Genomic DNA, 27984 nt, shown 5'->3' with positions numbered 1-27984 from the left:
GGTATCAGGCTAATGTTTTACTTATATTTATTTTCCAGTGCTGCTGCTGCGGAAGCCGTTTTTCTTTTGGCGTAGAGATCATCAAGGTACGCGCCCACAATACCACAAAGTTCAAACTATTATTTTAGAACTGTCCAGGGGAGTGACGCCTCCACTTCAGTAGGGTTAACAGTTAATACCAATTTGGGTTACTCACACAAATTTTATTGAATAATGCATTGATATGCATTTTTGCAAATATATAGCATTAATATTAATATTTCATGTTAATAGCAGAAAACACATCGGTGGGGGAGGGGGGAGGAATCACCCGTTGAATCCATCCGTTGCTGCAATAAAGGCAGCTGGTGGGAAAGAAAATAACTGTCATATTTCAGTGACAATGTCCAATCACAAAAAGCTTTCCGGGAGAGCAAATTGAGTAAGAAAGTCATGTATTCCCGGGTTGATAAAATATGTGCACAGATAGAACTCTTAACAGAATTTAGCTAGTTTAAATATTGGAGAGGATGCCAGGTTTGACTAATATATGACATGCATAAATCAATCAGATTGAACAAACATATTTTACAGAACTGATAGATGTGTCACACTATTGCCCTGGCGACCCTTGAAACATCAAACTGGTTGCGTATTGGAAAGTAGCTATTAGGAGCAGGAACTCCGGGATAAAGTGCTGAGCGCGAGATTAGGGCCCTGCTTTCACACCACAAGGAGTAACTCAGCACAGGGTGCCAATCTGAGACCGTTTTGGTTTGTGTCACAATTCAAACTAGAGAGTGCACATATCACTGAACTATGGGAAGCGGCAGAATGCAAAGTATACCAGGAGATTTTAATTTCGGTCAGACAGTTTAGCGCCTGTTGATGTTGGTTTGGATTGGATTTGTAGCGTTTATAAATATGCACATACGTTTCAACAGTAAACCGAAGCTATGGGGGATGCGGAAATGGCAGTGTTTGGAAAGGCGGCATCGTATTTGCGGAAGACTGATAAGGAAAGACTGGAAGATCAAAACCGACCATTCGATGCTAAAACCGCCTGCTATGTCTCGTGCGGTAAAGAATTGTACGTTAAAGGTACAGTCAAGAGCAAGGAGGGTGGAAAAGCCACGGTGGAGACATTGGACAAGAGTGTTAGTTGGAAATTTAAAAATAAATAAATCATTTTGAAAAGCCTTGTTGCCTTCACGAAAGCCACATTTCTTTAAATAACATGATAGGACTGTTGATTACTTTTCAGACCGTAACTGTTAAAGAGGACCAAGTCTTCCCAATGAACCCTCCAAAATTCGATAAAATTGAGGACATGGCCATGATGACCCACCTGAATGAAGCAACTGTGCTGTATAATCTCAAAGAGCGTTACGCAGCCTGGATGATCTACGTAAGTACAGTAACTTCAGAGCATAGACTCATACAGCGCAGAAGGAGGCCATTCTTTGAAAGAGCTACCCAGATAGTCCCACTCTCCCCGTTCTTTCTCCATTGACCTGCAACATTTTCCTTTTCCAGTATGCAATTCTGTTTTTAAAGTTGCAACTGAATATGATTCCATCACCCTTTCAGGCAGTGTAGTACAGATCCTAACAACTCCCCGTGCATAAAGAATCTTCATCTCCCCTCTGGTTCTTTTGCGAATTACCTATCTTCTGGTTATGGACCCTCCTGCCGATAGAAACAATTTCTCCTTATCTACTCTATCAAAACACTTCGTAATTTTGAATACTTCTATTGATTCTCCCCTTAACATTATCTGCTCTAAGGAGAACAATCCAGGTTTAGTCATAGTCATAGAGTCATACAGCACAGAAAGAGGCCCTTCGGCCCATCGTGTCCGCGCCGGCCATCAAGCCCTGTCTAATCTAATCCCATTTTCCAGCATTTAGTCCGTAGCCTTGTATGCTATGGTATTTCAAGTCCTCATCCAAATGCTTCTTGAATGTTGTGATGGTTCCTGCCTCTACCACCCTTTCAGGCAGTGAGTTCCAGATTCCAACCACCCTCTGGGTGAAAAAGTTTTTCCTCAAATCCCCTCTAAACCTCCTGCCCCTTACCTTGAAATTATGCCCCCTTGTTATTGACCCCTCTACTAAGGGGAAAAGTTCCTTTCTATCTACCCTATCTATGCCCCTCATAATTTTGTACACCTCAATCAGGTCCCCCCCTCAGCCTTCTCTGCTCCAAGGAAAACAACCCCAGCCTGTCCAGTCTTTCTTCATAGCTGAAGCGCTCCAGCCCAGGTAACATCCTGGTAAATCTCCTCTGCACCCTCTCCAAAGCAATCCCTGGTATCATTCTAGTAAATCTCCTCTGCACCCTCTGCAAAGTCCTGACATCCTCCCTAAAGTGTGGTGGCCAGAATTTGATGCAACACTCCAGCTGAGGCCTAACCAGTGATTTATAAAGATTTAGCATAACTTCCTTGCTTTTGTACGCTATGCCTCTATTTATAAAGGCAAGGAGGATCCCATACGCTTTGTAACAACCTTATCAACATGTCATGCCACCTTCAAAGATTTGTCCATATGAACCTCCAGGTCTATCTGTTCCTGCACCTCTTTCAATTGCAAAATGAAAACGATAATTGAATAAATGAAAGGTTCTTAATTATAACACACATTTTCTCTCACTTTAGACTTACTCTGGGTTGTTCTGTGTCACCGTGAACCCCTACAAGTGGTTGCCAGTGTACGATCCCGAGGTAGTAACTGGTTACAGAGGAAAGAAACGTCAAGAGGCGCCTCCCCACATCTTCTCCATCTCTGACAATGCTTATCAGGCCATGTCAACTGGTAAGTATGTAAGTTGTTTGCTATTCAGCGCGGAATTATTTTTGATTCTCGCAGAATCATGGAACAAATTTGTGTTTGTCTTTTTCACAGATCGTGAAAACCAGTCTATCTTGATCACGTAAGTGTTGCTGGTTTAATATATTCTCCTAGATGTTGGTAGTTATCTGATAGAATTCTAATTGACTCTCGTCTTTTTAAATACTTTCTGAGTGCGCTAAGTTTTCTTCATTTTCTGCTCCCACTCCATCCAGCGGAGAATCTGGTGCTGGAAAGACTGTGAACACGAAACGTGTCATCCAGTACTTCGCATCAGTTGCAGCCGGTGCTGAAGCTAAGAAGAAGGAGGCTCAACAAGCTGGGAAGGTACAGGTTAAGACAAAACTGATACAATAAAATGTGGCAACTTCTTGTTGTTTAGCTGTAATTCATGTTCTTTAGCTGTAAATGCTCCACCTCTTGGTAATCAAAAGTATTTTTGCAGGGGTCTCTGGAGGATCAAATCATCCAGGCTAACCCGTTGCTGGAAGCCTTTGGTAATGCCAAGACAGTGAGAAATGACAACTCATCTCGCTTTGTAAGTTTCATGAACATTTCCTACAGTTGGATCTATTACACCACATGGTGTGCACGATATTGATTAACAATCCAGTGTATCAATCAAGATGTTTCAATAACACAATTATATTGTGCGCGCGTTGTGAAATCGTGTTTCAAATCTCTGACTTGAATAACCTTTACATTTCAAGGGTAAATTCATCAGAATTCACTTCGGTGCCACGGGGAAACTGGCTTCTGCCGATATTGAAACCTGTAAGTTGAACTTGATTTGTAAATATTGGCGTAAATCAATTTGTTGATATGTAGACTAGTTCTTCAGTAAATCTACATTTGTATGTGTACATATCCCCCCAGATCTACTGGAAAAATCCAGAGTAACATTCCAGCTAAAAGCTGAAAGGAGTTACCACATTTTCTACCAGATGATGACCAACTTTAAACCAGAAATTGTTGGTAAGGACGGAAGTTTTGGAATGTTGCTACCTTCATTTTTTGTTCTCTGCTAACATGGGAAGGATCAGTTCTAACATATTATATGTTAATGTTTGCAATATACCTTTATCTCAGCTTATAAATAGATCGATAGAAATAAGATCCTAGTGTCACCTATTATAATTTCATATGATGTTGTTTTCATACTTTTCTTTCAACTTATCTGATTTGCTTTGCATGAATGTATCTCCTGTCTATAATGCTTTCAGTGGTATCTCAGTATAGCGACTACCAGACCAATGTTGAATAAAAACTGAATTTGACAAGTTGGCTGAATGGAAGAGGGGAAATCTAATTGTAAAATTGGGTGATACTTACGCTACCTTTCATTTGGTTAATCACAAGTTTTTAGACAAAACATTTATTTTGTTTTCCTCAGAATCTTGTCTCATTACCACCAACCCCTATGATTATCATTTCGTCAGCCAGGGTGAGATTAGTGTCCAGAGTATTGACGATACGGAAGAATTGATGGCGACTGATGTGAGTATCAGCTGTACATCTTTATTTTTATTTTCTTATCCCAACTTGTGCATTGTAAGGCATGTAAATATTTAGGCAACCATAACCAATAATCCATTTTGCTATAAAAACGCACATGTCTAGAACAAAGATGATATGGAATATAAATAAATAAGGATAATAATTAAGAAAGGTGATACTAGCAGTGTAGTAAGAAATTTAGATTTTTTGAGGTAGAATACCTGGCATGAAGACGTTTTAAAGTGAATTTCAAAAGTATCAACAACTAAGTAGATAATACTGTTTCAGTATATCAATGTTTTTTCTAAGTCTATTGTTTGGATTTAAGAGTGCTATCGATATCCTGGGTTTCCACATTGATGAGAAATGGGGCATTTACAAACTCACTGGTGCAGTAATGCACTTTGGTAACATGAAATTCAAGCAAAAACAGCGTGAAGAGCAGGCTGAGCCCGATGGCACAGAAGGTAACAGTTTCATACGTCTCACTTCAGCAGTATTTACTAACATTTATATATTCAAAATAATATTTCAATCAAATGCATAGTTTATTTCAATTTAAAGTCTAAACTGTATTTAAGTCATATTGTGATATATTGGAACTATATCATTTGTGGAAGTATTATTAAATTTGAAAGGCATTGCCTGCATCTCCTGTATTAGTCTAGTCTCTGTATGTTTGTGGCGTAGTATTGTGGTCTCTTAGACCAATTATATTGCAGAGATAGAGACCACTGTCCCTTTAACCAGTTTACCTCATGCTGAGCACTGTTGGCCAGCAAATCAACTATTTCTGTAAGCTGAAGGCTTTGAGACCTCTCTTTGGTGTTTCTACCCTGCGATTTCACACCATCATTTATATATCTATATATATATGTCAGAGAGAGCGATCATGTTACATGAAAGCGGACTACTATGGCTTGGGGTTTCTCCCAATACGTTTAGCTGTTGTCCACGGCCATTGACCTAATTGGTTTCTACATACATGCTTCGGCATCAAGAAAAGAAACCACCAAGTTCCATTGGAATATATGGATGATTCAGGACAGCTCATAATTTAGCTGACACCTTACAAACGACAGAAACAATCCTTTTCAAGATACACCTAACTGAAGCCAATTTTTAAGTCATGTTTACTCTGCATAACAAGAAACATAACGTAAAATGTCCAAAGGAGCTTCAGAGGAGTGTTATCAAATTAAATTTGACACCAAGCCACATAAGGAGATATTAGGACAGACGACCAAAAGCATGGTCAAAGAGGTAGGTTTTAAAGAGCATCTTAAAAGGAGGAAAGAGAGGTAGAGAGGAGGAGAAGTTTAGGGAGGGAATTCCAGAGCTTAGGACCTTGGCAGCTGAAGGCATGGCTGCCAATGGTGGAGGGATTAAAATCCGGGATGCTCAAGAGGCCAGAATTGGAGGAGCACAGATATCTTGCAGGGTTGTAACAACGATGGCTGCATTTCAAAAGTAACCCTTTGGTTGTAAATTGTTTGTGACATCCTGTGGATATGATACACTATTGTTTAAATGCAAGTTCTCTCTTTATTTTACCCTGTCCATTTAATGTCTCATAAAAAAATGTGACACACTTTCACTATTTGATGGAGGAACAAAATTCTGCTTTTGCCATGCTGCCATCTGTACAGCATTATTGTCCTAAATATTGTATTGAAAATGCATGGGTGTTGATCTAAAGGTCAACATATATGTAAGGCATCTTAATTAAAGAAAACCTTATTTCCTCAATGCTTATTGCACAACAATATCCCAAATACAAAATGAGATGCTATACACAAATATACTCAATTGCACTATATTTTTTGTTAGATGCCGACAAGGTTGCTTACCTGACCGGCCTCAACTCTGCAGATTTGCTAAAGGCTTTATGCTTTCCACGAGTAAAGGTTGGCAATGAATTTGTGACCAAAGGGCAGACTGTTCAGCAGGTACAGTTTCCAAGTAAAATAACGTGTGTAAACATTTCAAATATTTAATTTAGGCTGATGCTTTTGGTTAAACTATATATTGAATTCATTCAGGTCCACAACTCAGTTGGTGCCCTTGCCAAATCAATTTTTGAGAAAATGTTCTCGTGGATGGTTATCCGTATCAATCAGCAATTGGACACAAAACAGGCCAGACAGTATTTCATTGGTGTGCTGGATATCGCTGGATTCGAAATTTTTGATGTAAGAATCAGAAACATAAATATCACCAAAATAAATAACTTAAAATTAACAGCACTGAAAAGGCAATACAATGAATAATTAACACTTTAAATTGCTCTCTATATTCAGTACAACAGCTTGGAACAGTTATGTATCAACTTCACTAATGAGAAACTGCAGCAGTTCTTCAACCACCACATGTTTGTTCTGGAACAAGAGGAGTACAAGAAGGAAGGAATTGAATGGACATTCATTGACTTTGGTATGGATCTGGCTGCTTGCATTGAACTCATTGAAAAGGTAAGTAATATCATGTATGCCATTAATAAGAGCTGAAATAGATTTATATCAGCATCATTTTATTAATTGCAATGTCTCAATGTCAAAAACCATTGTTATTACCACAGCCCATGGGTATCTTCTCAATCCTGGAAGAGGAGTGCATGTTCCCCAAGGCCTCAGACACTACTTTCAAGAATAAACTGTATGACCAGCATCTTGGAAAGTCAAACAACTTCCAGAAACCCAAGCCTGCTAAAGGAAAGGCTGAAGCTCACTTCTCACTGGTCCATTATGCTGGCACTGTGGACTACAACGTTACTGGCTGGCTGGATAAGAACAAGGACCCCCTGAATGAAAGTGTAATTGGACTATTTCAGAAATCATCAGTAAAACTTTTGGGTCATCTCTATGTTCTAACCGCTGAAGGTAAAACTCTATTACACTCAAATGTTAATATTCCTTTTTGTTAACATTGTATTCTTCCCTTTCCTAATCATTTTAGAACAAACAAATTTGTTGCTCTTTTGTAGCTGAAGCCGCGAGCAAGAAAGGTGGCAAAAAGAAGGGCTCTTCCTTCCAGACAGTGTCTGCTCTGTTTAGGGTATGATTTCCTCCTACATTTATCAATCTATAGTGGACTAATTTTTAATAAATTTGAGAGGGCTAGCAAAACATTTGATTGAAGTGTGTCAAATATGATTAATAAGTAGAACATTCTTGTATTATTGTTACAAATAACATGGGAAAAAGCGGGAGATCAATATCACTTTCTTGTGCACCTCACAGGAAAACTTAGGCAAGCTGATGGCTAACCTGAGAACTACGCATCCACATTTTGTGCGTTGTATAATCCCCAATGAGACAAAGACACCAGGCAAGTGTGATTCCCTTTCTAGACATTATATTTTGTAAAATAGTATTATGTTTTCATGACATCTGTTTTGAACTGACAGAAGGCCATGAAAAAGATCAACTATTATGTTTTAATGGTTACGTTAAATTCATCAGGTGTTATGGATAACCACCTTGTCATACACCAGCTGAGGTGCAATGGTGTGCTTGAAGGCATTAGAATCTGCAGAAAAGGATTCCCAAGCAGAATCATCTATGGTGACTTCAAGCAAAGGTAATGAATCTCAAACTCTACATTTCAGTTTTCTGTTCTATCAAAATGCTGAGTATTTGTGGTTGAAATAGGGGGAAAAAAACTAATGTGCTGAAATCTTTAATACAACAGATACAGGATTCTTAATGCAAGTGCCATTCCCAAAGGTCAATTCATTGATAGCAAGAAGGCCTCTGAGAAACTGTTGGGATCCATTGATGTAGATCATACCCAGTACAAATTTGGACACACTAAGGTAAATATACTTCAAACTTAACTTTATCAGTGTGAAATAATAGACTGATGAAACTAAACAATGTCCCCCAAGCGAAGCCCTGTTTTGAATTTAGTTTGAGAATCATTACCCCTCTCCCTGCAGCCACCCCCCCTTCTCTCCTACCGCTACCACACACACAACTATATAGGACAGGGACAACACAATGGCAAAAAGTGGAAATGGCAGGCAAAATGATTTGCCAGTCTCCAGTGTACATTAGGAATACCAATCCAGTAACTAGTTCTAGCTTATTTTGGATATTGTTTATTTATTTAAGGTGTTCTTCAAGGCTGGTCTCTTGGGTACACTTGAAGAGATGAGAGATGAAAAGTTGGCACAACTCATTACCCGCACTCAGGCTATTTGCCGTGGATTCCTAATGAGGGTTGAATTTCAAAAAATGATGGAAAGGAGGTAAATATCATCACATATGAACATTCAAAAATATATATGGCAGTAAAAAATATTTTATTAAAAAAAATCATTTTACTCTTACACAAAAGCTAAAGAAGGATTGTTATGAACTGTGTTCCCCTGTCCAACTATATCCTTTAGGGAAGCACTGTACACTCTACAGTACAACATCCGTTCATTCACAAATGTCAAGCACTGGCCATGGATGCAACTGTATTTCAAGATCAAACCTCTTCTGAAGAGTGCTGAAACTGAAAAGGAAATGGCGAATATGAAAGTTGAGTTTGAGAAAACTAAGGAGGCACTTGCCAAATCTGAAAAACGAAGGAAGGAATTAGAAGAGAAAATGGTGGCTCTTATACAGGAGAAGAATGATCTCCTACTCCAAGTCCAATCGGTAACAACGTTCACAGTCTTAATATATTCTGTATACAACTTATAAAAACTGTAGCCTGATATAGTTTGTTATATCATTTTTCTGCAGGAAGGTGAAACTCTGGCAGATGCGGAAGAAAGATGTGAGGGACTGATTAAAAATAAAATTCAACTGGAGGCTAAAGTGAAGGAAGCTAATGAAAGATTGGAAGATGAAGAGGAGATAAATGCAGAACTCACAGCTAAGAAGAGAAAACTGGAGGATGAGTGTTCAGAACTGAAGAAAGATATTGATGACTTAGAGCTCACATTAGCCAAAGTTGAAAAAGAAAAACATGCCACCGAGAACAAGGTATAAATAGGTGATTTTTAAGTAGATGTACAGCTCATGAAAGGATTTTCATACACTTCCATTCTTCTATATGTTTTGTTTTTGGTGAACATAGGTGAAAAACCTCACTGAAGAGATGGCTATTCTCGATGAAAACATCGCTAAAGTAACAAAGGAAAAGAAAGCCCTCCAAGAGGCCCATCAGCAGACTTTGGATGACCTCCAGGCTGAGGAAGACAAAGTCAACACTCTAACCAAAACAAAGACTAAGTTGGAACAACAAGTTGATGATGTAAGTGTTCTTAAAGACAACTAGGTTGTTGTTGTTTTTGTTTGTCATTGTTTGAAGCAAATCCTAATTAAAAAAAAATGTTCCTTAAAAGCTCGAAGGTTCTCTAGAGCAGGAGAAGAAACTTCGCATGGATCTTGAACGCTCCAAGAGGAAGCTTGAAGGTGACTTGAAGCTGTCACAAGAAGTCACAATGGATTTGGAGAATGATAAGCAGCAATTGGATGAGAAGCTAAAAAAGTCAGTACTTAAATGATAAGAAAGTGATCTTTATTTCAAATCCCTTTGCTTGAATTCTTAACCGACCTGTCCTGTTGATCGGCATATTGTTATTGCAGATATTGACACTTCAGTCAGAGGATTTTCATTGACCTGACCATGTAATTGACCTAGTGTACCTGGGCTGGTGTTATGGTTTAAACAAGAGTTCTCCTCATAGAGAGCAAAATATGGTGTTAACTTGAGAATTAAGGTTGCTTTTTAAATATCCCCCAGCTATCACATAATTTATTGCTTCAGCAGCATGTCAGTGAAAATAACCAGATTTCTTGTGTGAGTTCAATAATCATACACAAATTCATTAATTGAGTGGTTGAACTTAATTTTTCACTCGTTATTAAAGGAAGGAATTCGAAATCAGCCAGCTTCAAAGCAAAGTTGAAGATGAGCAGATTTTGGCAACCCAACTGCAGAAAAAGATTAAAGAATTACAGGTGATGTATAGGTCTCATGAAATTATCGACTCTCCTTTTGTAAATGTTATATGCATGAACTGATGTTACTTGTTTTAAGATCATAATCAACGCAAATTGATTTTAAGGCTCGTATTGAAGAACTTGAAGAAGAAATTGAAGCTGAGCGTGCCTCTCGTGCTAAGACTGAGAAACAGAGATCTGATCTTGCTCGGGAACTTGAAGAGATCAGTGAGCGACTAGAAGAAGCCGGCGGTGCAACTGCAGCACATATTGAAATGAACAAAAAACGTGAAGCAGAATTTCAGAAAATGCGTCGTGATCTGGAAGAATCTACCCTACAGCATGAAGCCACGGCCGCTGCTCTTCGTAAGAAGCAGGCTGATAGTGTAGCAGAACTTGGGGAACAAATCGACAACCTGCAACGTGTGAAACAGAAACTGGAGAAGGAAAAGAGTGAGCTGAAGATGGAAATTGATGACCTTGCTAGTAATATGGAATCTGTATCTAAAGCCAAGGTACTTTTCAGAAAGTTGCTAAAGCCTACTCCTTCATATATTATCTTTAGTTAATAATTGTTGTCCATTTGGTTTCACATCTTTTGAGAGTTGGGCATTTTGGTTTCAGGCGAACCTTGAGAAGGTGGCCCGGTCGTTTGAGGACCAGGTCAGCGAACTGAAGGCCAAACACGATGAGCATCAACGTTTGATCAACGATTTATCAACTCATAAAGCACGACTTGGAACGGAAAATGGTACCTATCAGTTCCTTAACTATTTATTGTTCAATGCCAGAAAATACTATGTTATTTTGCAACTTTTTTGCTTGCAACCTCTTCTGATTTGCAGGTGAACTGAATCGCCAGGTAGAGGAGAAGGAAGCCTTGGTATCTCAGCTGACAAGAGGTAAACAAGCATATACTCAACAGGTTGAGGAGCTCAAGAGGCAGCTGGAGGAAGAAACAAAGGTAGCAGAATAATTTAAGTAAATCATCCATATTAGTTTTAGAAGAAAACCTTTACAATAATGTAATATAATTTCCACGTGTTTGAGAATTTGCTTTTGCAACAATTTAATTTCTTCAAATTGCAACAATATAAAATATTGCATTTTGTGACATGGTTGTCTAGTGATTGACTTAAGATGTTAGCTTTGGAAGTGGAGTTATCTCTAATCATCGTGACCATAAGCAAAGTATCACGGTTCAGTAACGCGCTAATAATCAGCAATATTAACTGGTATTTCATCATCTAACTTGGTAATTATTTCAGGCTAAAAGTGCCTTGGCACATGCTCTGCAATCCGCCCGCCACGACTGTGATTTGCTCCGTGAGCAATATGAAGAGGAACAGGAGGCAAAAGCTGAGCTCCAGCGTGGCATGTCCAAGGCCAACAGCGAAGTTGCTCAATGGAGAACAAAATATGAAACTGATGCAATCCAGCGTACAGAGGAACTGGAGGAGGCCAAGTATGTGATAATAAAATGAGAATTTGGCTTCATACAACATGTTCTGTGAGATGATGTTATTACATCTTTGTTTTTGTAATTTTCAGGAAAAAACTTGCTCAGCGTCTGCAGGATGCAGAAGAGCACATTGAGGCTGTGAACTCCAAATGTGCTTCATTGGAAAAGACAAAACAGAGATTGCAAAATGAAGTGGAGGATCTTATGATAGATGTGGAGAGGGCAAATTCAGCAGCAGCAGCTCTTGACAAGAAACAGAGGAACTTTGACAAGGTAAGAGTATGTTGTGTCATTGTTTCCCTTTCTCTGTCATTCTAAGGACAGTTCCAATACCAATTTCAGATTGATATTAAGTAATTTCAGCTGTGGATAGGTACAAGAGTGGCAGTGTAACTCTGTATTAGGATTAGACCTGATTCTTGAATGGACTAACACCTAGGCCAGAATTTTGCCAGTCCTCAAAGTGCGGGATTGGAGGTGGGACTGCTGTCAAAATCGCAAAAATTGACAGCAGGTAGGAAACCCGCTGTCAACCCGCCTCCAATCAATCTTCACAAGTGTCGAGTCCCCGATTGTGCATGGACCCGACACCTAGCGGCAGGAAGAGAATTATAGCCACTTACCTGCCAGTTAACAGGTACTTGATACTTGTTAACAGGCTCTTTTGCGCTATGTGGGAAATCAGGGACACTTCCTGTGTCCCTGACGACCATGTGTGCAAGAAGTGTATCCAGCTGCAGCTACTGGCAGACCGCATTGCAGCACTGGAGTTGCGAATGGATACATAATGGAGCATTCTCGATGCTGAGGACGTTGTGGATAGCACGTTTAATCAGTTGGTCACACCGCTGGTAAAGGTTGCATAGGCAGAAAGGGAATTGGTGACCACCAGGCAGAGTAGTAGGCGCAGGCAGGTAGTGCAGGAGTCCCCTGTGGTCATCCCACTCTCAAACAGATATACTGCTTTGGATATTGTTGAGGGGGATGGCTTATCAGGGGAAGGCAGCAGTAGCCAACTTCCTGGCACCAGGTGTGGTTCTGCTGCACAGGACAGGAGGAAAAAGAGGGGTAGAGCTATAGTAATAGGGGATTCTATTGTAAGGGGAATAGGTAGGCATTTCTGTGGCCGCAAACGAGATTCCAGGATGGTGTGTTGCCTCCCTGGTGCAAGGGTCAAGGATGTCTCAGAGCGGCTGCAGAACATTTTGGAAGGGGAGGGTGAACAGCCAGTTGTTGTGGTGCACATAGGTACCAACGATATAGGTAAAAAATGGGATGAGGTCCTAAAAGCTGAATATTGGGAGTTAGGAGGTAAATTAAAAAATAGGACCTCAAAGGTAGTAATCTCAGGATTGCTACCAGTGCCACATGCTAGTCAGAGTAGAAATAGAAGGATATTTCAGATGAATGCATGGCTAGAAGAATGGTGCAAGGGGGAGGGATTCAAATTCCTGGGACATTGGAACCGGTTCTGGGGGAGGTGGGACCAGTACAAACCGGAAGGTTTGCACCTGGGCAGGGCCGGGACTGATATCCTAGGGAGAGTGTTTGCTAGTGCTCTGGGGGATGGTTTAAACTAAAATGGCAGGGGGTTGGGAACCTGTGCAGGGAGACAGAGGAAAGGGAAACAAGGATAGAAGCAAAAGACAGGAAGGAGAAAAACAAAGGTGGCAGTCAGAGAAATCAAGGGTTTAAATCAAACATGGCCACAGTAAATAATAATTCTAAAAGATCTAAGAGCGTTAAAAAAACAAGCCTGAAGGCTTTGTGTCTTAATGCGAGGAGCATTCGTAATAAGGTGGATGAATTAGCTGCAAAAATAGAGGTAAACAAATATGATATGATTGGGATTACGGAAACATGGCTCGAGGGTGACCAAGGCTGGGAACTCAACATCCAGGGGTATTCAATATTCAGGAAAGATAGGCAAAAAGGAAAAGGAGGTGGGGTAGCATTGCTGGTTAAAGAGGGGATTAACACAATTGTAACAAATGATATTAGCTCTGATGATGTGGAATCCATATGGGTAGAACTGAGAAATACCAAGGGGCAGAAAATGTTAGTGGGAGTGGTATATAGACCCCCAAACAGTAATGCGGAGGTTGGGGATGGCATTAAAAGGGAAATCAGAGAAGCGTGCAATAAGGGCACAGCAGTCATCATGGGTGACTTTAATTTATATATAGATTGGGCTAACCAAATTAGTAACAATACTGTGGAGGAGGAATTCCTGGAGTGTATACGGGATGGTTTCCTGGACCAATATGTCGAGGAACCAACTAGAGATCAGGCCATCTTAGACTGGGTATTATGTAATGAGAAAGGATTAATTAGCAATCTTGTTGTGCGAGGCCCCTTGGGTTGGAGCGATCATAATATGATAGAATTCTTCATTATGATGGAGAGTGAAGTAGTTGACTCAGAGACTAGGGTCCTGAATTTAAATAAAGGAAACTATGATGGTATGAGGCGCGAGTTGGGTAGGATTGATTGGGGAATGTCACTTAAAGGGTTGACGGTGGATAGGCAATGGCAAACATTCAAAGATCGCATGGATGAAGTACAGAATTTGTTCATCATAGTTTGGCATGAAAATAAAACAAAAAAGGTGACTCAACCATGGCTAACAAGGGAAATTAGGGATAGCATAAGATCCAAGGAGAGGACATATAAATTGGTCAGAAAAAGCAGTAAACCTGAGGATTGGGAGCAGTTTAGGATTCAACAAAGGAGGACAAAGGGATTAATTAAGAGGGGGAAAGTAGAGTATGAGAGTAAGCTTGTAGGGAACATAAAAACTGACTAAAAGCTTTTATAGATATGTGAAGAGAAAAAGATTGGTGAAGTCAAGCGTAGGTCCCTTGCAGTCAGAATCAGGGGAATTTATAATGGGGAACAAAGAAATGGCTGACCAATTAAATATATACTTTGGTTCTGTCTTCACAAAGGAGGACACAAATAACCTCCCAGAGATGTCGGGGAACATAAGGTCTAATGAGAGGGAGGAACTGAAAGAAATCAGAATTTGTAGGGAAATGGTGTTAGGGAAATTGATGGGATTGAAGGCCGATAAATCCCCAGGGCCTGATAATCTACATTCTAGGGTACTTAAGGAAGTGGCCCTAGAAATAGTAGATGCATTGCTGGTCATCTTCCAAAATTCGATAGACTCTGGAACAGTACCCATGGATTGGAGGGTAGCTAATGTTACCCACTATTCAAAAAAGGTGGTAGAGAGAAAACGGGGAAAATGCTAGAGTCCATTATAAAAGATGTAATAGCAGAGCACTTGGAAAACAGTGACAGGATCGGACAAAGTCAACATGGATTTACAAAAGGTAAATCGTGCTTGACTAATCTGCTGGAATTTTTTGAGGATGTAACTGGTAAAATAGATAAGGGAGAACCAGTGGATGTGGTGTATTTGGACTTTCAGAAGGCTTTCGATAAGGTCCCGCATAAGAGATTAGCATGTAAATTTAAGGCACATGGAATTGGGGGCAAGGTATTGACTTGGATAGAGAACTGGTTGGCAGACAGAAAGTATTATGTCCATGTGTAATTGAGACATGGACTGCAGGAGTTGGTTATAACAGGTCTTTACTGATTGGAGACAAACTGGAACTAACTATGCAAAGTTACTACACAGGCTTATATACAGGGGTGGTCACTACTGGTACTGCAGTATACAGGGGCTGCAGAATATAGTTCCTTCTGCAAAGTACATACACTACAGAAAGCAAAGAGTTGGAATAAACGGGTCTTTCTCTGAGTGGCAGGCAGTGACTTGTGCGGTACCGCAGGGATCAGTCCTAGGACCCCAGCTATTCACAATATATATTAATGATCTAGACGAGGGAACTAGATGTAATGTCTCCAAGTTTGCAGATGACACAAAGCTGGGTGGGCGTGTGTGCTATGAGGAGGATGCCGAGAAACTCCAGTATGATTTGGACAGGTTGGGTGATTGGGCAGAAGCATGGCAGATGCAATATAACATGGATAAATGCGAGGTTATCCACTTTGGTGTCAAAAACAGGAAGGCAGATTATTATCAGAATGGCAATAGATTGGGAGAAGGGGAAGTGCAACGAGACCTGGGTGTCCTTGTGCACTCGTCACTGAAGGTAAGCATGCCGGTGCAGCAGGCGGTTAAGAAGGCAAATGGTATGTTGGCCTTCGTAGCAAGAGGGTTCGAGTACAGGAACAAGGATGTCTTGCTGCAGTTGTACAGGGCCTTGGTGAGACCACATCTTGAGTATTGTGTGCAGTTTTGGTCGCCTTATCTGAGGAAGGATGTTCTTGCCATGGAGGGAGTGCAGCAAAGATTCACCAGGCTGATACCTGGGATGGCAGGAATGATGTATGAGGAGAGATTGGGTCGATTGGGCTTATACTCGCTGGAGTTTAGAAGAATGAGAGGGGATCTCATTGAAACTTATAAAATTCTAACAGGACTAGACAGACTAGATGCAGGAAGGATGTTCCCGATGGTCGGGGAGTCCAGAACCAGGGGTCACAGTCTAAGGATAAGGGGTAAGCCATTTACGACAGAGATGAGGAGGAATTTCTTCACCCAGAGAGTGGTGAACCTGTGGAATTCTCTACCACAGAAGGCAGTAGAGGCCAATTCATTAAATATATTCAAGAAGGAGTTAGATATATTTCTTAAGGCTAAAGGGATCAAGGGATATGGAGAGAAAGCAGGGACAGGGTACTGAATTTGGATGATCAGCCATGATCTCATTGAATGGCGGAGCAGGCTCGAGGGGCCGAATGGCCTACTCCTGCTCCTACTATGTTTCTATGTTTTCAATTTTGCCGCTTCTGCCTCGGGTTCCCCGACGTCCGGACACCACGCCAGGTAAGTGTGGCGTGTTGTGAGCCTGCTGTAATGTTTCTGCATTGATGAGAGCTGCAGAAGTGGTGTGAAGGATCCAATGGTGCACTGGTGAGTTTCAGAGGTAAGAAAATGTTGGGAAATCATTTTTAATGCATTTACACTTTTCTGTAGGTAACAAGGTTTGAATTGGCTGTCTAGGCACACCTCATTGGGAAAACCTCTCTCACCAGTGACAGGTTGCACCTGTAACCTCAGCTGCAGCTGCTATCTGTTCTAGCCTATGGAGGGAGTCACTGGAGAGCCTGGGTGCAATAGCTAACCTTTGTACAGTGACTGTCAGTGTTTGCAGCACCTCAATGCTGTCAAACACTGAGAAATGACCTGTCAAAGAAAAATTGTGCACGGTCCCTTTAAGAAAACCGGCAGATGACGCGTCATCAAATGACGCCATCTGACTGGCTTCCTCATAATTGGCTGGCAAGCCCGCAGGGCAGGCTTAACAAGGTCAATCGACGTAAAATGACGTCTGTGGGCCGGATGCAGTTGGGGGCGGGACTGGAAGCTGGAAACCAGCTGACCTGCTCCTAAGCCGCATCCATTTGCAAAATCGCGGCCCAAGTGTATGAGGCCCCTCCAGCAACCTATCCAATAACATTTAAGTTTCACAATGCATGGAGTGTAATTCTATCTTCCCCAAAAGGCTGTGGATGCTGGATCAATTGAAATTTTCAGTACGGAGATCGATAGATTTTTGTTCGGTAAAGCTATCAAGGAATATGGAGAAAAGGCGGGTAAATGGCTTTGAGGTACAGATCAGCCATGATCTAATGGAATGGCAGAACAAGCTCCAGAGGCTGAATAGCCTACTCCTCTTCCAATGTGTGAAAACAAGTTTAAAATGTACTCAGACTGTGCACTGGATCTCCTAGGCACTTTAAAATGCAGTACTGAATAAAAAAAATAGGAGCAGGAGTACGCCATTCAGCCCTCCGAGCCTGCTCCGTCATTCAATATGATCGTGGCTGACCCTCTATCTCAATCTTTTTAATATAAGAAAGCAAATGCTGTCCCCTGCTCTGACCTAACAAAATATAGTCATTGGGAAGCAGACCTTTGTGCATCCATTTAAGCATGTATGCATGAGTATGAGTTGCAGCTCAAAGTGTAATTCCAGTCTTGAAGTTGAAGTCTGCATTCCATACTCTCCAGCTATCATCTCACATTGGTATTGAGGTATAACTGCATCCTCATGTTTCATTTGTAACTTTTGCAATTGTACAATAAAGATTCTGGCAGACTGGAAACAGAAATTTGAGGAAAGCCAGGCTGAACTGGAAGCAGCTCAGAAGGAATCCCGCAGTCTCAGTACTGAGATCTTCAAGATGAAGAATGCATATGAGGAGTCTCTGGAGCAACTTGAAACTCTTAAACGCGAGAACAAGAATCTGCAGCGTAAGTCTTAAACATTTCTTGTCATTTAAATATGTAAAAATGTTGATATTATTAAATCGATAATGTGTTTACCTTGGAGTTAAAATCCCATTCTTGCCCACTGCGCTTCATACTCTCCAGGAATCAGTCTCACATCAATAGTATAATTGCACCTTTATATTTCTTTTGTAATCTTAGTTTTATCACAACTAAAATTGGTATAATTTGCCATTTTTTTCGTAAACCAGAGGAGATCGCTGATCTGACTGAGCATCTGGGTGAAAGCAGCAAGGCCCTCCGTGAGCTAGAAAAGGCAAAGAAGACTGCTGAGCAGGAGAAGAGTGAAATTCAATCGGCTCTGGAGGAGGCAGAGGTAAAATGAATAATTATTTTAGCAGTACACATTAGAAATCGAAATTTAGATCAATAGTGTTTGTCAAATGGAGTAACAGAGTTGCAACAATAGTCTAGTGCAATGGACAGCTTTAAAAATTGATTGAAAGATCTAAAAGGCATCAGTTCCAAAGGAATACACTAAATGGTTAAAATGGTATCCACAGAGAGTAATTTATGGATGATCTTGCCTAAGTATAGTTTGCTTTACCTTGGAATAACAGATAAACCACTGGATTTATATACAGGTAGACTATCCTTTATCCGCACTTCCGAAAACCGAAAACCTCTAAAAACCGAAAGTTTTTTCGTGGAGCGTAAGTCGTGCGCACGACATGACCCGAGTGGCGCCAAACATGACAGGAGTTGTCCGGTAACTCTGCCTTTCCCTGTGAGCAGGGCAGAGGGTCACAGAGTTCCCTCCTGGGTAGGAGATTGCAGGCCGAGCCGGGCAGTGTGAAGGAGGTACCGGGAGAGTGAACCCAACAATACAGCGGCCCGTCCGATAGTCTTTTCTTCCCCTCCCGACCTGATTTGCGGGCCAGCTTAGTGTAGGAGTCAGCCGATATCCGGCTTTCCCACAACTGGCGGCGGCAGTCGAGCCCCAGACCCCTGCTAAGTCAAGGAATTCAGATACGGAGCAGGGGGAGCCGGAAACCTCGATCTAATGGCAGAAATCAGCAGCCGTTTTGTTAGGTTTTTTTTCTTCCCCTAGCATTTTTTTAAACAGTCAGGCTGTGGAAAGAGTCTCTGTAGCTCAGCAACAGCTTCAGAGACGCTTCCAAGGCAGGGCCCGAGTGTTTACAAGCTGTTGCTAAGCAACAGTGTTTGTTGTCAGATATGGAGATGAAAACCTTCTGAAATCCGAAAAATTCCGAAAACCGAAACACAGCTGGTTCCAAGGTTTTCGGATAAAGGATAGTGTACCTGTATTGTCATTTATGACTGGTTAGTATAGCTTTGAGCCAAATAAATGGATTACTATTTTTGCACTTCAAAATGATAAGCTTTTAAAACTCAAAAGTTACAACTCTTTTTCTTCATATTCACATTAGGAGGTCAACATTAGATTGCAACCCTGAAGTGGCAGAGGTAGATGGGTTTGAATCTTCAAACATTTTCTCCTTACATTACGAAAATGTCTCAAAGTGATTTACACAATGAATGAAATTTTGGAGTACAACAACTTATTATGTGCGCAAATGTGGCAGCCACTCTGCACCAATAGTATTGTAAAAACAACAATGGGATGAATGACCAGGTACTGCTTGGTTGCTGGCATTTTTGCACAAGTACTGACTCTATATCAGGACCTCAAAAGAAAATCACCTTACTGGCCTCGCCTTCAACATCATATTTCTGTATGATGGCCTGGATTTTCCTTATTGTCGGGGTTCTGACCGGAATTGGGATGAGGTGGAATTTCTGTCTCCTGGTCCGACACTACTGTGAATCTCTTCCATTTCCCTGGGCCCTGTTAATTATATATTCAAGGTGACTCCCCAAGGCTTCTATCACTCCTCAGTGCTAGTGTGCTCTGAGCGGAAGGGAAATCAACTGCTGCAGCATTTCATTCACTGAAGCTTCTTAAAGGAGTAAGATTGAGAAACTGGGCAGCCTCCCAAAGTGTGAAGCTGTTGTTTCAAAAAATTGTAATAGGCAAAGGCTGGAAGTAGAGGAAGAGCAGCAAAATAATAACTCCAGGACCCTCTACTGTCTCTGATTTGTCACGCTGCTTGTCCGACATCCAGTCCAGGAGGTGCAGCAATTTCCTCCAACTAAATATTGGGAAGACCGAAGACATTGTGCACAATCTTACCTTCGATGCAGAGTTCAAGGCGGGACAGCTGGTTTCCAGGTTTCAGTCCCGCCCCCAGCGATGTCTGACGCAGAGATGCTATTTTCCCCTGATTGGCCGGGTTAAGCCCACCCTACAGGCTTGCTGGCCAATTAAGGGAAAGCTGGTGTCAGATGACGTCAGTTGATGATGCTTCATCTGCCGGTTTTCTTAAAGGGACATGCACCATCCTTTTTTGACAGATGATTTTTCAGTGTTTGACAGCATTGAGGTGCTGTCAAACACTGACAATCACTGTCCAAAGGTGAGCCCTTGCAGCCAGGCTCTCCAGATATCTGAGATAAAACAGATGGCAGCTGCAGGAGAGGCTGCAGAAGCGATCTGTCACTTCTCCTACTGAGGTGAGGCTTGTCACCTGCAGAAACATCTCAGCACAATAAAAGTGAGTTTCACAACATTTCCTTACCTTTTGATACTCACCAGTGCCCCATTGGATCATTCACACCAATTCTGCAGCTAGCATCTATACACAAACATTAGAGTAGACCCACAGCTCGCCTCACTTACCCTGGCGGGGCTCCCTGATGTCAGAAATTCCGCAGCAGAAGGCTCAAAATGGTAAAAAGCCTCTTAACTGCCTGTTAACTACCTGTTAACAGGCAGTTAAGTGGCTGTAATCATCTTCCCACCATTAGGAGTTGGGTCCCAGCGTAAATCAGGGACCCGACTCCCGGGAAGATCGTTTGGAGGTGGTTTGGGAGCAGATTTGGGACCCACTCCCATTTTTTCAGGTTTTGCCAACAGTCCCACCTCCAAACCCACCCCTTGAGCGCTGGCAAAATTCCCCCCATTGTCTTCGGTCCTTGCAACAAACTCCATTCCTTAGCCACCGATTCCATCGCTCCCCCTGGTCATTGTCTGAGGCAGAAACTGACCAATCGCAACCTTGGCATCCTATTTGACCCCGAGATGAGTTCCAGACACATATTTGCGCTATCACCAAAACTGCCTACTTCCACCTTCGTAACATCACCTGTCTCCGCCCATGCCTCAGCTCATCTGCTGCTGAAACATTCATGCCTTTGTTAGCTCTAGACGACCATTCCAACGCTCTCTTGGCTGGACTCCCATCTTCCACCCTCCAGAAACTTGAAGTCATCTAAAACTCTGCTACCCATATCCTAACTCGCAACATGTCCCGTTCAGCTATCACCCCTGTGCTCGCTCACCTACATTGGCTCCCAGTCCAGCAACACCTCGATTTAAAAATTCTCATTCTTGTTTTCAAATTCCTCCATGGCCTCACCCCTCTTTATCTCTGTAATGTCCTCCAGTCTTCCAACCCTCCAAGATCTCTGCACTCCTCCAATTCTAGCCTTTTGCGCATTCCTGATTTTAAATCGCTGCACCATTGGCAGCGGTGCCTTCAGCTCCCTGGGCCCCAAGCTCTGGAATTCCCTCCCAAAGCCTCTCTACCTCTCTCTCATCCTTTAAGATGCTCCTTAAAAACTACCTCTTTGACTAAGCTTTTGGTCACCTGTCCTAATATCTTCTTAGGCGACTGAATGTCAAATTTTGTTTCATAATGCTCCTGCGAAGCATGATGAGACATTCTATATGTACTGAGATGGGGATTCAGCAGGACAGCTTCTCAACCCCTTTTCCACTATTATCTGCCCTGGTTCTGCCCAATTTTGGATGGTGTTCAAGAGGATAATCACTGCGATCATTGTGCGCAGAATCTAAGAATTTTTGGAGTTGTTACTTACATGGTGGCTTATCAAGTAATGTCATAATATAATAGCCTGGAAAGAAAGATGAATTTAATGCACAGCAGTATCATAACGAGTGGAAGCAACTTTTATGACTATAATGTGTGAAATGTTCAAAAATATGTGTGATGCCCTTTGTAGGCCTCTCTGGAACACGAAGAGAGCAAGATCCTTCATATTCAGCTAGAACTGAACCAAGTAAAATCTGAAGTTGACAGGAAAATTGCTGAGAAAGATGAGGAGATTGAACAGCTGAAGAGGAACCACCAGAGAGTTGTAGATACAATGCAAAGTGCCTTGGACTCAGAAATCAGGAGCAGAAATGATGCTTTAAGAATCAAAAAGAAAATGGAGGGCGATCTAAATGAAATGGAGATTCAGTTGGGACATGCTAACCGTCAGGCTTCAGAAGCTCAGAAACATCTCAGAAATCTGCAGGGTCAATTAAAGGTCTGTACAATAGTGCATTTGTTTCGGATTTACAGTTAATTTTAATCTAGCTCTAAATATTGTACAATCATCTGTCAATTAAATAAATGTAATGGCATTTTCCTATGACCTAACAATAGAAAAGTGCAGAAATTATAATTTGTCAGCAGTTTTAGATTATTCAAACTGCTAAAGATTTCACTAAAAAGCTTATTATTCTAATTTATGCTAATATATGAATATTACAGTTTACTATGATATCTGCTTACAAAAAATTTCTACCTTCTAAATAGGACACCCAGTTACACCTAGACGATGCTTGCAGAAGCCAGGAAGACTTGAAGGAGCAATTGGCCATGGTTGAGCGCAGAAGTGGTCTGCAGCAGGCTGAGATTGAAGAAATGAGAGCAGCACTGGAACAGACAGATAGAGCTCGCAAAATCGCTGAACAGGAGCTTATTGATGTCACTGAGAGGGTACAGCTGCTGCACACTCAGGTTTGTCCACACACTAATGTCAATTTGAACCAAATAGACACGTTATATACGGAAAGGATGTGGTTGAGGCCTAAAACGGCCAAAGAATCCGGCAAGGCTGGGGACAAGGTGGTTCTGCCGAACTTAACGGCAGGACCTCATTAACAGAGGTCGTAAACACCAGCTCCCAATTGCCCATTGTGAGGGTTAATATTGAGGCTGCAGTCTTTTTTTGCAGTTTACGCATCATACAAAACAAGTTCTTACAAATTGACTTTTCCTGCAGAATACAAGTCTCATCAACACCAAGAAGAAGCTGGATTCTGACCTGAATCATCTCCAATCTGAAATGGAAGAAACAATTCAGGAATCAAGAAATGCTGAAGAAAAAGCAAAGAAGGCTATCACAGATGTAAGTCAGAAGTTATTTTAACTATTTATTCATATTATTACAAATACTGATTGTCTCACTTCAATTACTTTGTTGGGATTATTTCGAGCTTGAGCTGAATAATGATTTCCCCAATTACCTCACCGTTATAAGGCTGCCATGATGGCTGAAGAGCTGAAGAAGGAACAGGATACCAGTGCTCACCTTGAACGAATGAAGAAGAACCTCGAGCAGACGGTGAAGGACCTGCAGCTTCGTCTGGATGAGGCTGAGCAACTGGCAATGAAAGGAGGAAAGAAACAGCTCCAGAAACTGGAGTCTAGGGTAAGCATCAAGATTGTGTTCTTGTATGCTGCATGCTGAAGCTTGTGAATATATTGAGGCTTTAGCTACAAAGTACAGCACATAATAATTTAAAAGGCAATATGAAACTTGCAAAACAGTTAACACCATTTGGTGACTGGTTTAGGTGCGTGAGCTGGAAAATGAACTGGAAGTTGAGCAGAAACGAGGCGCTGATGCCATCAAAGGTGTTCGCAAATATGAAAGAAGGGTCAAGGAACTGAGCTATCAGGTATTGTACAGTTTATAAACTCGTTATTTAGAGTGGCACACCACTGTGGCAACTAGTGGTAATCATTATTTTTACAAAATATCAATATAAATGTTGCCTCTTTTGCTTTATTTACAGTCAGAGGAAGACAGAAAAAATTTGCTGAGACTGCAGGACTTAGTTGACAAGCTGCAGATGAAGGTTAAAGCCTACAAGAGACAATCTGAGGAGGTTGTAAGTAACTGAGGACAGTAGTTGCATTTATTCTTCAAATATATTTAAAGAAAATTATTTTATAAAACTAAAATTTATATTTTAAATATTTGAGATTTTTTCTGCAGTATAAATACCATCAAATGCTCACGCAACCTACACTAACAGAAAGTCAGGAACATCATCAATTTGTTTACACAGAAAGCGTAGAAGGTCATTTAGTTTATCAGTCCACCTCCTTTCACCAATCTATGTATCCTATCCTCTTCAATAAGAACATATTCAGTTTTGTAAGCTCCTAATCATAACAGGCTCAGAACCCAGAACTAAGGTATAGAATCGTTGGCCGCGATTTTTCGGTTCGAGCCGACTTGGGAGCGGGTCAGCTGCCTTCCGGGTTCCAGTCCTGTCCCGAACGACATCCGGTGCACAGATGTAATTTTACGTCAATTGGCCTTGTTAAGCCCGCCCTGTGGGCTTGCCGGCCAATTAAGAGGAAGCCAGTGTCAGATGACATCATTGGATGACGCATCACCTGCCAGTTCTTTTAAAGAGGCCACACACAATTTTTTTGACAGTTGATTTCTCAGCATTTGACAGCATTGAGGTGCTGCAAATACTGACAATCACTGTACAAAGGTGAGCTCTTGCACCCAGGCTCTCCAGTGACTCCCTCCTTAGGCTAGAACAGATGGCAGCTGCAGGTGAGGTTACAGAAGCGATCTGTCACTGGTGAGAGAGGTTCTCCCAATGAACTGGGACTACACATACAATCCAAAACTTGTTACCTACAGAGAAGTCTAAATGCATTAAAAATGAATTTCCCAACATTTTCTTACCTCTGAAACTCACCAGTGCACCATTGGATCCTTCACACCACTTCTGCAGTTGTCATCAATGCAGAAACATTACAGCAGACCCACAACACGCCACGACACCTACCTGGCGTGGTGTCCAGATGTCAGGAAGCCCACAGTAGACTTGTCAAAATTGCAAAAAGCCTCTTAATTGCCTGTTAACAACCTGTTAACAAGCAGTTAAGTGGCTATAATCCTCTTCCCTCCGCTAGGTGTTGGGTCCCTGCACAAATCGAGGACCCGACACTTGGGAAGATTGTTTGAAGGCGGGTTGACAGCTGGTTTCTGACCCGCTGTCAATCTTTGCGATCTTGCCGGCAGTCCCACCTCCAAACCCGCCCCGTGAACACTGGCAAAATTCCAGCTGTTATTTTCACTCTTAACTAAACTCTCAAATGCATCAATATTTTCTGAAAATAAAATCCATAAAAATTGCACTTAAGATTATAATTTTGGGGTTGCCATCTATATAAGATTACAATAACTTCATTATACTCAAGTGCTTTGAGATACATTTTTCCTAACAACATTAAATTGAGCAGAAGATTTCAGTGAATTATTATTCACTTCGAAATTCTTCACCTTTCATGTTAACCCTTTTTATATTAAAATCCATGTGCCATTCTATATTGTAACTAATTGGTCGAGATCTTTGTGATTGCTTTTAATCGCCCTTATACAGTATTTATCATCTGATTACAAAGCTTTTTTTTTATTCGTTTATGGGATCTGTGCGCCGCTGGCAAGGCCAGCATTTATTGCCAATCCCTAGTTGCCCATAAGAAGGTGGTGGTGAGCCGCCTTCTTGAACCGCTGCAGTCCGTGTGGTGAAGGTACTCCCACAGTGCTGTTAGGTAGGGAGTTCCAGGATTTTGACCCAGTGACGATGAAGGATCGGCAATATACTTCTAAGCCAGGATGGTGTGTGACTTGGAGGGGAACTTGGAGGTGCTGGTGTTCCCATGTGGCTGCTGCCCTTGTGGAAGAGGTTGCAGGTTTGGGAGGTGCTGCCGAAGAAACCTTGGCGAGTTGCTGCAGTGTATCTTGTAGATGGTACACACTGGAGCCACGGTACGCCAGTGGTGGAGGGAGTGAATGTTTAAGGTGGTGGATGGGGTGCCAATCAACCGGGCTGCTTTGTCCTGGACTATTGTAACCAGAAGGGACCTTAGAATATGGCGTTCTGAACTCCAACCATAAGTAACAGAGCTTTTCCATTTATTTTCATCTTCCACTTTCTACTGCGAAGGAAATTTTTAATCTACCTCGTGAATTTGTTATTTTCCATGGGAATTGGCTGTTTTAAAAGACATTGTTCCTGAAATACCTTCTGAAAATCAATATAAATTATATCCATTGGGTAGTCTTCATCCATTACATTTTCAAAGAATTCTAGCAACTAGTGGGGTCTGACCTGTTGTTCTTCAGGGCAGCACTGGTAGCATCTTGTGCGATGTCCTCAAGCATTTTTTCCCATAAAGGTATTTTTGAAGTCTCACCTATTTCCCTTCTCATTTCATTAACCAATATATGTTGTCTCCCATCCCACCAGTAGACATTTTGGGGCAGAAATTAGACCACATTGCATTTGTTTTACGGGTGTAAACCATGTACAGTGTAGCCCATTTTCAGGGTCTACTGCAACACCCAATGCCCCATCAGTGAGCAGAAACCTTCTTCCAGTCTAGGTTGGATTCAAACTTAGGTCCCAGATGCTAAAGAACAATGTGCTAAACTAGTCCACCATCCAATCTTTTCTCACGAAGAATAAAAAGCATCTTGTGAGTAGTTGGACTATGAACTTCAAAATGTGTGGATCACAGTACTCCTAGTTACACTTTACATTCTCTTATGGTCAACGTGCTTGCCTGCAATCTGATCATTTCTTGTACTGTATTCTCTTTAGGAGGAGCAGGCCAATGCTCACCTGTCCAAGTTCAGGAAGGTGCAGCATGAACTGGAGGAAGCTGAGGAACGCGCTGACGTTGCAGAGTCTCAAGTCAACAAACTTAGAACTAAAAGCCGTGACATAAAAATCAAGGTACAGTACATGCAATTGATTTTAAAATTGAATAATACAGCTTAATATACACTTACAATAACTAAAATTATTGGTAAAGATTTCCATTGTTAATCAAAATATAAATAATATTTTAAAAGCAGTATTTCATTATTTAACCATTTGCATTTTCTTTTCACCTTTTAGTCCGCTGAAGAGTAGATGACAATCTGAAATGGTCCAAAGAAGAAATCCACAAAATGTGTATTTCTTTGTAACATTTTACAAATGTAGTGCTGTCCATAGAAATAAAAGTGCAACTCTGAAAAATGGTTCTTTGTCATCTTATGATTGTTAGATGATTCAATAATCATGCTAGGAACAAAAGTGATGCACAGAAAAACTCCAACAAAATTACATTGTGAACAAAAGTTTGGTGTTGCTATAAAAATGAAAAACTATTAGAATGGTGCATATGAAATCTTGTCAATCAAGAATCTGCCATATCTTTATCATAGCATTGAAATTATGGGGTGCAAATTCATCTGGTCCTGCAGGCAACGAGCGCCCAAACTGGGAGGTTCGAGGCCAGCCTTAAAGTGGCCTGAGGCCTTATTAATTTTTTTTTGCATGGGCTGCCAGCGCCTGTGTCGCCTCCATAGGCAACTCACAGAATTGAAGATGCCGATTGTTGGTCGCTGACCTCGCCAGCAGCGGCCTGAAAGTCATTCTCAGGAGTGGGTTTAGAGAGGGCAACAGTGGAACGACCATGACAAATGTGGAGTCAGAAGGGCACTCCTGCTCCTCCTGGCCCCACAGAAAGGTCTTAAAAATAGTTGTGTATAAAAATTTTTAACTTTCGTTATCGGCCACTGCTTAGGCTGCAGTGACCGCTGAAGAATCCTGACTAGGACAGGCCTAGTGACATTGCTGCTCAGTCTTGACATTATGGAAAAAGACCAGGAAAACTCAAATGTGAAATTACTGAGCTAAAAGGGGGCTAATTTCTGTGAGTTCAAAAGGGATCTGGCCCTGGTGGATTGCAAACAAACATTGGGAGGTAAAACAGTAAATGAGCAATGGGAGGCCACCACAGAAGG

At 41.4% G+C, this 27984-nt stretch overlaps 2 protein-coding genes across 8 annotated transcripts in view; one reads left to right on the top strand and one right to left on the bottom strand.

The window, feature by feature from the left end:
• LOC147102664 (putative uncharacterized protein MYH16) overlaps positions 1–27984 on the bottom strand; it is a 589631-nt gene that overhangs the window by 142361 nt on the left and 419286 nt on the right. The gene's annotated exons all lie outside the window — the stretch shown is intronic.
• LOC147102667 (myosin-4-like) lies at positions 33–27216 on the top strand. Its single transcript, XM_085963366.1, has 40 exons — positions 33–86; positions 924–1136; positions 1244–1387; positions 2639–2795; positions 2886–2913; positions 3047–3158; positions 3277–3369; positions 3542–3605; positions 3708–3806; positions 4225–4328; positions 4657–4795; positions 6159–6277; positions 6371–6520; positions 6629–6799; positions 6907–7207; positions 7312–7382; positions 7568–7655; positions 7790–7907; positions 8019–8142; positions 8441–8577; positions 8719–8974; positions 9062–9304; positions 9399–9575; positions 9667–9812; positions 10195–10285; positions 10393–10782; positions 10892–11018; positions 11113–11231; positions 11536–11732; positions 11819–12002; positions 17859–18024; positions 18252–18376; positions 22108–22416; positions 22689–22892; positions 23158–23283; positions 23416–23586; positions 23732–23836; positions 23954–24049; positions 26792–26926; positions 27092–27216. The coding sequence occupies exons 2-40, from the start codon at positions 936–938 to the stop codon at positions 27104–27106; spliced, it is 5802 nt and encodes a 1933-aa protein (XP_085819492.1). The 5' UTR covers positions 33–86; positions 924–935; the 3' UTR covers positions 27107–27216.

Source organism: Somniosus microcephalus, chromosome 21 (genome assembly GCF_052327205.1).
Source record: "Somniosus microcephalus isolate GS21.2 chromosome 21, FLI_Smic_1.0, whole genome shotgun sequence".
NCBI classification, from domain to species: domain Eukaryota; kingdom Metazoa; phylum Chordata; class Chondrichthyes; order Squaliformes; family Somniosidae; genus Somniosus; species Somniosus microcephalus.
The sequence above is the reverse complement of the archived record's forward strand: the minus strand, read 5'-3'. Positions and strand labels throughout refer to the sequence as shown.

Coding starts and splice junctions, on each gene's coding strand:
- LOC147102667 (XM_085963366.1), top strand. CDS start 936: ATGGGGGATGCGGAAATGGCAGTGTTTGGAAAGGCGGCATCGTATTTG. Junction 7,908..8,018: donor TATGGTGACTTCAAGCAAAG/GTAATGAATCTC, acceptor TTAATACAACAG/ATACAGGATTCTTAATGCAA. Junction 18,025..18,251: donor CGAGAACAAGAATCTGCAGC/GTAAGTCTTAAA, acceptor TTCGTAAACCAG/AGGAGATCGCTGATCTGACT.